The sequence below is a fragment of the Rana temporaria genome, chromosome 3 (assembly GCF_905171775.1).
Source record: "Rana temporaria chromosome 3, aRanTem1.1, whole genome shotgun sequence".
Lineage (NCBI taxonomy): Eukaryota > Metazoa > Chordata > Amphibia > Anura > Ranidae > Rana > Rana temporaria.
Window position 1 is genome coordinate 152,041,662 of NC_053491.1, and position 12,236 is coordinate 152,053,897.

A 12,236-nucleotide genomic window follows, 5' to 3' on the forward strand; every position below is an offset into this window, starting at 1 on the left:
TTTCTTTTAGGTCAGAGATTCAGAGGGAATTGCAATTTAGAATTTAGAGAACCATCATTTTCAAAAGTTTGTGCCTGCAATGGCATCCTAAATAGTCATCCCATTAAAGGCTTACCTAAACCAGGTGAAACATTGAAGCCCAAGCTTTCAGATAGGTTTATACTTTGGTAACATGATTTTGTTCACTGTGCAAATGTGAATTAGGGAAGGACAAGAGTCCTGCTGTTATAATCTAAGCTAAACAGACAATTTATGGTAGCTTTATGGTGCTACTAAAGGAGCCAGTGACTGATTTCTGAAGACTGATATTAGATTACCAACAGGTGGAAATAAGTTTATGGTGCAGCATGTCATGGCAATCAATTGCGCATTACTCATCTTGCAGTGCTTCAACTGTGTGCAAATTATCGCAACCATACGATGCAATGTAGTTTCCACTGGAGTGCCATTTGTTTCATACATTAGTGGCATGATAATGTTGGATACTCTTCAGCCATTCCTTACAGATTTTTAGAAGCAAATGCCTGTAGAATTTTTTTTTTTTATTAGGGAAGAGACGCCTCGCTACTAAAAAGGCAGGGCTTCACTTTTCCACCAATAAAAAGAACTCTATAAAAAGGAAGAAAAATGAATGTTTTCTAGCTTTAAGAACTTAAGGCCAAAAGATTCTCCCAATGTCCTGGTAAAATAAAACGGTTTACATGTAATAGCACATTGTACTCTTTGTAATGGTAATTACATCATTTAAAATACTTAATTACAGTAGTCAAAATATGAAAAATGGATAAGCTAGGTAGCAGTACATTAAATATATTTTAAACATAGCTATTTTCCAATCTAGCGAAGTCTTACAAAACATTTTGTCATTATGTAAAGTGGTGCCAAGGCTCAACCCTTTTTAAAACTTAAAAAAATTACAATTATACATCTAATTTTACAGCAAATAAAAAACTGTTTCAACAGGTGTTCACCTGGTAGGAATTACTACGTCAGAGTGAGAATAAGTTAGGTGTTTCCCAATATACAATTATGTACATAATATGAACACTATAAACAGAATGCTTTAGTGGAAGCTCCTCCAATCAACTATAAAGTAAAGTCATCCAAGGGGCAGCAATAGCTTCATGCTCCTTTACAAATAATATCTTCAACTTTCAGAGATTAGGAATTGTATTTTCAGTACATTCTTTCAGAGGAAGAGGTCAGAGATAAAGCTTAAGAGTACATGAGGCATGGTGTGTCTCAGTAGCACCTTCATCAGTCAATATCGCTAAAGTCACTAACGGATTCTCCTTGAACTCTGCTTAAATGGTTCAAAGCACGGTCATAAGCAACTCTGACAGCCTTCCGAATACTCGAGTTACGCCCTTCCATCATCTTCAATTTGTCAATGGTTTCTTCTATCCCAAGAGGGACCATTTTCGACTTTGGAAGCCACTGCCTAGACATACAAAAAGAGAGAAATTATGTTTCATTTGTTTTTATTTCATTTTACCAAAGTCATACAGGAAACGACACTGCAGTGTGGAAAGAATAGTCAACGAAAAAAATGGAGATACATTGTGTGTTGTGATTATATAGGCAATGTTTTTCCATGTTTTGGTTGACTATTCTTTCCATGCTACTTTGTAAACTTTTTCCTTTTTTTTGTGTTGTGATTATATAGGCAGTGAAAATAACAAAAATATAGAGGTGCAGTCCAAATATAAGAACCATAATCCACAAAAGTGGAATGCCAAAATATCGAAGAGTAACTGAAGGGTTTTGGGCATAATGGTTATTGGACCGGAGAACATGAATATAATACATAGAAGTACAGTCTAGCAACATACAATAGGTTTCATCGGGCAGTGAAGTCAATAGAGAATACAAGAGTTCTAAGAAAGATTACATTTGAGTACACAATTATTTTTCATAGAAAATACACATTCAAATGCTGAACTTTGATTAAACAAAATAATTTAGTACAGTAACTTAAAGAGTTTGTTACTCCAACACTTTATTTCTGATATATGCCTGCTGTACATGTACGAGAAAGTATCCTGTTCTCTTTGTACTGCTTCTTCTATGTGAAATCCATGGTGTTCTTGCCAGACCCCTTCCTATAAAAACTGACCACACTAAGCAGGAGTGTACACCGTGGTGAGTTCTCTAGTTATGCTGAGAACTCTGTGTATTCTCCTCCAATGAACAGACTTGTCCTGACACCTGCCCAACAATAAATAAATAGCTAGACGGCTGCACTTAACACAGAATACGAGTGCTAAAGTGACTTAAACCATGTGTTGCGCTGCTTAAAAACATACTCTTATACAAAAAAAGGATTTTTGTACTCACCGTAAAATCCATTTCTCTGAGTTCATAGACGGACACAGCCTTCATTGACCTTAGGGTTATGCTTCTTCCTACCAGGAGATTTAGGCAGAATTCTACAGCACTTAAGGTGTTAAAAACTTTCCTTCATGCCGCTCCCCCAGGCATAAACCACACCCTGCTCTTGCAGCTTCAGTTCGTAACAAGCAGTACAAACCAAGGAGGGGTGGGTGCTGTGTCTGTCTATGAACTCAGAGAAATGGATTTTACGGTGAGTACAAAAATCCTTTTTTCTCTTTCGTTCATAGACGGACACAGCCTTCATTGACCTTAGGGACGTCCCCAAGCAGTGTCAAAAAATTCGAGGGGTGGGAAAAATAACACAGCAAAAACAGGTTACACCCCAAACAAAACCGGAGTTACTCAACGGAGGAACTCCAACCTTAAACTGCCGCCTGTAACACCTGCGGCCGAAGGAGACATCATAAGATGCACACACATCCACCTTGTAAGACTTAAGAAAAGTGTGGAACGACGACCAGGTTGCTGCCATATACCCCTGTAACACAGAGGCATGATGCCAGAAAGCCCAAGAGGCCCCAATCGCCCTGGTCGAATGCGCCGTAACCCAAAAGGGGGGCGCCCGCCCCTTCAGGGCATAGGCCTGAAGCACAGTCCGTCGGATCCACCCCGGAAAAAAGGTGGCAGACGAGACTACCAGGCCCCCTGGTAGAACCAGCCAGTGACACGAACAGTGAGACCGACTTCCGGAACGGAATCGTAGCAGATAAGTACACTCATAGGGCCCGAATCACATCCAGAGGATGTAAAAGTGGCCACCTCCCTCCATTTCGGCCAAGGACATAAGGATGGAAGAACAATGTCCACACCAACGTGAAAAGCCGAAACGACCTTGGGGAGAAAAGACGGCTGCGCCGCAGCACCACCTCATCCTTATGGATGACCAAGTAGGGAGCCTTGCAAGACAAGGCCGCCAGTTCAGACAAACACTCGTCTGAACGAGGCAATTGCTACCAGAAAAAAAGCACAGTGGAAATGCCCACGACGAGCCATGGCCACGTGACAACGCAGACCTTCCTGGGCTGGAACCCAGAGTCAAATGCATGAAGGGCAGGTACTCTAGACAGTCAACAAAAAAAAACCTCCCGAATGTCCACAAAGGGAGCATCCAGAAGAACCAAAAGGACTAAATACCAGTCCCATGGGGGTAGTGGAGGGGCCATATGCCAGACCCCCAGAACAGACGTACGCACCAAGGAGTGCGACGCCAAGGCTCATTGAAAGTAACAGCCAGAGCAGAAAACTGACTCCCAACTGTACGTAAGGCGAGAGCCTGATCCACTCCCTGCTGTAAAAAAATAACAGTAGAATCCCGGACACCACGTACTGTAATGTTTGGGGGACCAGCTTGATCGCAGGACACAGGCTCTTTAAATCAAAACTAAGGTTTATTAAACTTAAATGGCTTAGCAGCAGCAAAAACGAAGGAAATAACAGTCTCACCGACTTGTACAGCTCAGAACTGCTATCGCAGTTAAATAGTCCTTGCAGGTAAGTCCTTCAGTAGCAGGCTTTCAGGCAACACACTGCCAAGTCCTTTCACAGCTTTTCATAGCTTCTACAGCTTTCCTTGTCCACCATTCACCATGCATAGACTCTCCTACACTCCTTCACTCTCACCTGCACTTCCTGTCTGCTTTAAACTACTTCCTTGGACAGGTGCATTAACCCTTTCGGTTCCCTTAAAGGCACCACAGTCCAAACAGAGGGGAAATATAACGTCCTTCCAGGACCCAGCCATGGCGTCCTGTACATATCCCCCCCCTGTGCCCCAACGCCAAGGAGGTGGAGGCAACAGTGGAGCTCAAACAATGGACTCGGGAGAGGGCATCTGCATTTTGATGCAGTCTCCCGGGCCTATGCTCCACTATAAACTTAAACTCTTGGAGCGCCAGGAACCACCTGGTAATCCTGGCATTAGTCCCTTTACCTTGCCTCAGCCACGTTAAAGGGGCATGATCAGAAATTAACCTAAATTTCCTCCCCAAGAGGTAATATCTGAGGGACTACAGAGCCCACTTAATGGCCAGACACTCTCTTTCAATAATAGCGTAGTTTTTCTCCGCTGGTGTCAACTTCCTACTGAGGAAGACTACTGGGTGCTCCTCACCATGAACAACCTGTGATAATACAGCTCCCAATCCTACATCAGAAGCATCAGTTTGGACAATGAACTCTTCAGAAAAATTGGGCGCTATCAAGACAGGGTGTTGGCACAATGCTGACTTGAGCTCCAAAAAAGCATTCTCAGCGTCTGCATTCCACTCCACCATGACCGATTTCCGGCCCTTAGTCAGATCGGTCAATGGAGCCGCCAATGTGGCAAAGTTGGGTACGAACCTCCTGTAGTATCCCACCATGCCCAGGAATGCACGTACCTGCTTTTTTGTGAGGGGGCGGGGCCAACTCTTTATAGCCTCTACCTTGCTGACCTGAGGTTTCACCACCCCTCTACCCACAATATAGCCCAGGTATTTCACCTCCTCCATTCCCAAAGCACATTTTCAGGGTTTATTGTAAACCCCTCTTTCCAGAGAGAGTCCAGTACTGCCTGGACTTTGGGCAAGTGTGACTCCCAGTCTCTGCTAAAAATGACTATGTCGTCCAAGTACACTGAGGCATACTCCCGATGAGGTCGTAAAATCCTATCCATTGCTCGCTGGAACGTGGCTGGAGCAGTTTGCAGTCCAAAAGGCATTCTTTTGTACTGAAAACTCCCCTCTGGAGTAGAAAAAGCAGTTTTCTTTTTAGCAGCCTTAGTTAATGGGATTTGCCAATACCCCTTGGTAAGGTCTAACGTTGTGATATACCTAGCTGGACCTAGTCTCTCAATAAGTTCATCTACCCGGGGCATGGGGTAGGCATCAAACCGTGAAACTTCATTAAGCTTCCGGAAATCATTGCAGAATCGCAGAGTCCCGTTGGGCTTTGGTACCAACACAATCGGGCTCGACCACTCACTCTGCGATTCCTCAATGATCTCCAGGTCCAGCATCTTCTTTACTTCCTCTGAAACGGCCTTCCTTTGAGCCTCTGGGATGCGGTAGGGCCTGACAAAAACTTTGACTCCAGGTTCCGTGATAATATCATGCTCTATGATACTAGTTAGCCCCGGCAAGTCTGAAAACTTCTCTTTATTTCTCTGCAAGAACTCCTTTGCCTGCTGACTTTGGTATTTAGATAGGGTATTTGCTACTTGGACACTCTCCACCCCAACCTGTGGCTCAAGCCTTGCACTAGCCAGGGAGGTCACCGGTTCCCTGTCTGTCCAGGGCTTTAACAAGTTGACATGATATATCTGATACGGTTTCCTCTTGCCTGGCTGGTGGACTCTATAATTGACCTCTCCCACTTTTTCCACAACTTCAAAGGGTCCTTGCCACCTGGCTAAAAACTTACTTTCCACAGTGGGAATTAGCACCGCTACTCGATCCCCCACTTGGAAGTGCCTTATTTTAGCAGCCCTGTTATAGACCTGTCGTTGAGCCTCCTGGGCTTTTTGCAAATGCTCTTTGACTAGCGGCATCACGGTTTGGATCCTTTCCTGCATTTGGGAGACATATTCCAGGACACTCTTATGCTGAACAGGTTCACTTTCCCACTCCTCTTTAACCACGTCAAGAAGTCCGCGAGGTCTCCGCCCATATACCAACTCAAAGGGCGAAAAACCCGTGGAGGCCTGGGGCACTTCCCGGATAGCAAACAGGAGAGCTGGTAACAGGCAGTCCCAATCTTTCCCATCCCTTTGTACCACTTTCTTGAGCATAGATTTAAGGGTCTTATTAAAGCGTTCCACCAACCCGTCCGTTTGGGGATGGTAGACCGATGTGCGTAGCTGTTTAATCCGGAACAGCTTACACACATCGGCCATAACCCTTGACATAAACGGGGTACCCTGGTCTGTGAGTATTTCCTTGGGGAAACCAGTCCGTGTAAACATCTGGAATAATTCCCGGGCAATGGCCTTTGAGGAGGTATTCCGCAGGGGTAGCGCCTCAGGATATCGGGTGGCATAGTCAAGAATCACCAATATGTAGGAGTGACCTCGAGCTGACTTTACCAAGGGACCCACTATATCCATGGCTATCCTCTCGAATGGGACCTCAATTATGGGCAGAGGGACCAAAGGGCTCCGAAAATGAGTCACCGGAGCGGTCAACTGACAGGTCGGACAAGAGGTACAGTATCTCTTTACCTCTGCTTTCAGACCTGGCCAGTAAAACCGGTCGGTGATCCGTGCCTCCGTTTTTTCAACTCCCAGGTGTCCCCCTAACACATCGTTCTGGGCCAGGTCCAGAACCTTTCGTCTATATTGTTGGGGTACCAACAATTGCTCTACCACATTTTCTCTCTCCTTGGTAACCCGATACAGCAATTCATTATATATTGCAAAGTGTGGCCACCTCTCATTCGCACCTGGCTCTTGGGGAACCCCATTTACTACTACAACTTGTTCCCGTGCATGGGCCAAAGTGGGGTCCTGCATCTGAGCAGTCCCAAATGCCCCCTGGGGAACACCCAAATCCGGCAGCGCAGGGGTAGAGGCCACTTCCTCATCCTCTTCCCCCAGCATTGCCCGAAGTGGGGAAGGCTCCTCCCCCTTAGGGTTTTGATAGGTCTGTGGACCACATATCTTGACATTCTCAATAGTATCAACACTACTTTCATCACCATTAACCCAATCATTAGCATTTTCCTCATCTGGGTCCACATTAACATTTGGCAGTTCAGGGTTATCCCTCTCAGCAGCAGGAACAGGGGGGCTAGTTTCTCCCCAGTCTCTGAACTGTTCTCCTTGTTCCCACAGTTTTGTAAACAATGGACAGTCTCGTCCTATTATAACATCATGCACCAAGTTCTTTACCACCCCCACCTCTTGAGTAACAGTGCCACATGCTGAGGTGATAGACAACATGATGAGCGGGTACTCTCTAGTGTCCCCGTGAATGCATACCACCCGTAAAGTTTTTCTTACCGGACCGATCTTCCCAATCACTCTAGGATGAACCAGGGTTACCATGCTTCCAGAGTCCAACAAAGCCCGGGCAGGGAGGTGGTTCACTTGGACTTCACACTCAAACTTTTCCTCATCCAGGTCGAGGTGTGTGGTGCACACTTTATGGGCACAAAAAGACCCCCTCCGAAGAACCCCGCATTCCATGGGCTCCTCTTGCAGTGGGCAGTGTGTCCGGGTATGACCCCAGGAATGACATCGCCAACATTGTACATCCCCTCCTCTCCGAACAGGAACAGAACGCGGAGGAGGTACCGGGAGTGACTCTTGGCCTTCCGGGGTGTTTGTCCCAGGGCTCCTTGGAACATCCTTTCGAAGGGCAGCAGTTGGTCGAACAGGCCGTGGCAGACTGGGCCCTATGCGCTTGGTAGGTCCTCCACCACTGTATATCGTTCCACCATCTCAACAAGGAGGTTTGCTGTTTTGGGGTCTCCATGGCTGACCCACCGTTGAAGGTCATCTGGCAGGGACCTCAGGTATCGGTCCAGCACGACCAGCTCCACGATTTGGGGGCCAGACAACACCTCAGGCTGCAGCCATTTTTTTACTAGTTGCACTAGGTCGTGCATTTGAGACCGGGGTGGCCGATCTGGATGATATTTCCATTGGTGTACACGTTGGGCCCGAACGGCCGTAGTCACCCCCAGACGAGCCAGAATTTCTGCCTTTAACTTTTGATAGTCTTTAGCATCATCTGGTGGCAGGTCAAAGTAGGCTTTTTGAGGATCTCCAGTGAGAAAAGGAGCAATGAGGCCGGCCCACTGGTCCTGAGACCATCCTTCTCTCTCCGCTGTCCTCTCAAATGTAGCAAGCAATGCCTCTACATCATCGCTCAGGGATAATTTCTGTAGAAAATGGCTTGCCCTCACAGTCACCTGGTTGCCAGGGGCAACAGCCGCTTGTTCCCGAACCTGAGACAGCTGCTGCACTGCTTCCTTTAAAGCCGTCACCTGAGCCTGCATAACCCCTTGCTGCGTCGCTTGCTGGGCCGCCAACAGGCGAGTATTTTCTTGCTGCAGAGCCAGCGCCTCTTTGTGGTAAGTTTGTTGTGCCTCCAGCTGGGCTGCTAAGCGCTGATTAGCTTCCTCATTGCGAGTCTGCGCTTGCATGTTAGCCAAGGTCAGCTGTTTAATTAGCTCCTCCATTGCTTCAACTTTCAATGTTTGTGCAGCTTTAACCCAGGACATAAATTCAATGTACTGTCTCTTTAAATGTCAGTTCAATATAAAGTCCAATGCAAAAAGAAAAAAAGGTTTTTTTTTTTTTCTCTTCTTATGCCTGTTATTCTGTCCTGCCCGCATTCGAGCACCAGTGTAATGTTTGGGGGACCAGCTTGATCGCAGGACACAGGCTCTTTAAATCAAAACTAAGGTTTATTAAACTTAAATGGCTTAGCAGCAGCAAAAACAAAGGAAATAACAGTCTCACCGACTTGTACAGCTCAGAACTGCTATCGCAGTTAAATAGTCCTTGCAGGTAAGTCCTTCAGTAGCAGGCTTTCAGGCAACACACTGCCAAGTCCTTTCACAGCTTTTCATAGCTTCCACAGCTTTCCTTGTCCACCATTCACCATGCATAGACTCTCCTACACTCCTTCACTCTCACCTGCACTTCCTGTCTGCTTTAAACTACTTCCTTGGACAGGTGCATTAACCCTTTCGGTTCCCTTAAAGGCACCACAGTCCAAACAGAGGGGAAATATAACGTCCTTCCAGGACCCAGCCATGGCGTCCTGTACAGTACGTATGAGGGTGCCATTTCATCTCCTCACCAGAGATGCAGGCCTTCCACGTATGATGTAAATCCTACGTGAGGTAGACTACCGTGCCAGCAGCACGTTAGAGACCACCGAGCCCAATAGGCCTCGGGCCTTCAGCCCCAGGCTCTCAACAGACACGTCGCTAAGCCAGTGGCTGAAAAAAACAGGGTGGAAGATCAGACCCTGTAACAAAAGATCAACCCCCAGGGGAAAAAGCTAGGGGGCGTCAGCCACCAGACGCACCAGGTCCGCGTACCAGGAGCGACACGGCCAATCTGGGGCAATCTGGATTGATAAAATACCCTCGGCTTCCACTCTGCGCAGCAGGCGAGGAAGAAGCTACCGAGGAGGGAAGGTTTAAAGCAGGCGAGTGACCCCCAAGGAGCCACCAACGCGCCTGACGCGTCAGCCCACGGGTCCCGTGACCTGGCCAAAAACATGGCACCTTCCGGTTGAGGCGGGACACTAGAAGGTCCACGCCTGGAGTGCCCCAATTTCGGCACAGATCCTAAAAACCCCTACGGGTGGAGAGACCACTCTCCGTGGTCTAGCACAGTCCGACTTAGGAGTCGGCTCGCCAATTCCGTACTCCCGGAATGCACACGGCTGATAGAGCTGGAACGGACCCTTCGGCCCACCGAAGGATGTGCGCGACCCTCGTTGCTGCAACAGAACTCCGTGTGCCTCCCTGATGGCCGACGTACGCCACAGCTTTGACGGACAGGGTCCCGAATGGTCGGCCCTGTAGATCCAGGGACCACCAGGCAAGGCAAAGCTCGATTCAGAACAACGATCGGAAGGTGGGTCGCCACCTGAGTCCAGCGCCCCAGGGCTGACTGGGTGCCCCAAAAACCCCTCCCCAACCGGAGAGGTTGGCATCCGTCGCGACCACTGTCCAGTGGCTTGGCCGAAACGACTTCCCGGCCCGAAGCACCGGAAAACGTCAGCCACCACACCAGGGACTAGTCGACTCATCCGAGTCTGGTAATCCAGAGATGACGGAAGCTAGTCCCCACGTGACAACAGGTCCCCCTGTAGCACCCTGGCGTGGAATTGGGCATACGGAACCGCCTCGAAAGAGGCCACCGTCAGACCCAGAACCCTCATGCAGAATTGCAGAGATGACCACTACTAGCTCGACAATTGCTGCACAGCATATTGCAGAGTCTTAAATTTTTTCCGGTAGGAGAAAAAACTCCCGCCCCGGCAGAATCCAGGACTAGTCCCAGGAATTCCAGTCCCAGAGACGGGACCTACACTGACTTCTGGGCAAAAACAGAAGCCAGCCAAACTCCTGGAGAGCCTGACACGTGATAGACACGGCTCCACAAACGCAGAGTTCTCAGAAGCTCGTAGGAGAATGCTGTCCAGACATCCCACGATAAACCCCGGCTGTCACAGCCGGGCCAATACCGCGACGAGCACCCCGGTGAAAACCTGTGGTGTCGACCCATGGGAGGGCCACAAAAAGAAAAATGGTCCTCCCTGACCGCAAAGCCCAGAATCTCTGGTGCTTAGAGCATATGGGGACATGCAGGTACGCGTTCATGACATCCAAGGACGCCAGAAAAAAATCCCCATCCTGAAATTTTGTATTTTACAAAAAAAAAAAAAAAAAAAACGAGGGCCCTGAGGCCCAGGATTGGACGGACCCCGTCCACCATGGGGACTACAAACAGATCAGAGTATTACCTCTGAGACCGTTCCATCGAGGGAACTGGCACCATCACTCCCCCGATCAGAAGAACCTGGACAGAGCCAACCGGCGAACCGGAGGAAGTCAGAGGATGGAGGGAAAAAATCTGTTAGGTAGCCAAGAGAGAAAATCTATCTTGCACCGCGAGAAAACAACTTCGCAAAGCCAACGGTCGGAAAGAAGAGGCCTCAACCGAGCCGTAACGTCACAAAGCCAGCCCCCCCCCCGACACGGGTGGGGGCAGACCTACATGCGGAGACAGTACTGTCTGCAGGCCCGTAAGGCACGTGGTGCCAGGCGCGTCACAGCCCCGCAGCGGGGGCCTTAGCCCCCTGCAGACATACCCACCGTGCTGGGCGCACAAAACGCTCAGGAGAGGAGGGCACTCGCCGACGGCGAGGCTCCTAGCCCTTCCTAGCAGAGGAAGCAGCGTGCTCTCACCACCCGTGGCATGCCTAGGGGTGTCAACCCGGGAGGCCCAAAAAGCCGCCCACCCTTAAAGGGGTGAGTCCACCAAGGACCCTTTGAGGATCGGTCCGAAGACCAGCATGTAAGCCACACAAGGTGGCGCAAACACCCCCACACAGGCGGAGGCCCTGGAAAGCAAGGGAAGCGCATCCAGGACTGACTCACAGACGAACTATAGACCCCGAACGAAACGTTCAGCTAGGTCCTTACAGGGCTCAGCAGCATCTTGTGCCCCCAGCTCCTGCAGCAGGAGCTACGCCCCTCTAGTCCGAGTCTGTGACACCAGAGACAGAGTCAAGACCGGTTTCAGCGGGGTCCCCACAGGCAGGAGCCCCTTCCACGGGCAACGTGGCGGCTTTGCTCCATCCGGACACTGGAGGGTCCACAGGAGGAGAGACCCACCTACTTACAAAGGGGTCGCAAAGCATTCAGGGAAAAATATATACTGCGGTGTAACATAAAAAGTCCAAATAAGGAACACAGTTGCAGTGCGCTGCGGTTTTCGGAACCCAAAAGGGACCGGTACATCTGGTACCTCCGCCAAAACCACAAACCGTCTAATTACTGAGCTATAAGCTCTAACCGCAGAAAATAAGAGCTCCAAAAAATTCCTTGTTCGCGTGGGTTTTTAGCCCGCAGCCACTGACACCACAGAACCAGAGCCAAACGCAATAGCCGGGCATGGACTAATGTCAGTGGCAACCCCCGAAGCAGGCTCAGGGAGGGGGCGCTTTTTTAACCCCCCAACCAGGCACTAGCTGCTTCAGAAACAACACTCCCTCGCCCAGAAGCGATTCAGTTCGCATGCGCCGCGCTTTATACGTTTTTCATTCTTTTTCATTCATTCAACAGAAGTGGCAGGGGGAGGGGCATCAAGGGTTAACTCAGGCCTTAGTGGGGAGGAT

General features: G+C 48.8%; 1 protein-coding gene across 3 annotated transcripts in view; it reads right to left on the reverse strand.

The window, feature by feature from the left end:
- Window positions 1-532: 532 nt before the first annotated feature.
- Window positions 533-12,236, reverse strand: part of BRD1 (bromodomain containing 1) — a 104,390-nt gene continuing 92,686 nt past the window's right edge. For all 3 annotated transcript variants that reach the window (XM_040343650.1, XM_040343649.1, XM_040343648.1), the window contains one exon: window positions 533-1,441. In XM_040343650.1, the coding sequence (XP_040199584.1) occupies window positions 1,258-1,441 (184 nt within the window). In that variant the 3' untranslated portion in view covers window positions 533-1,257. The remainder of the gene's footprint in view (window positions 1,442-12,236) is intronic.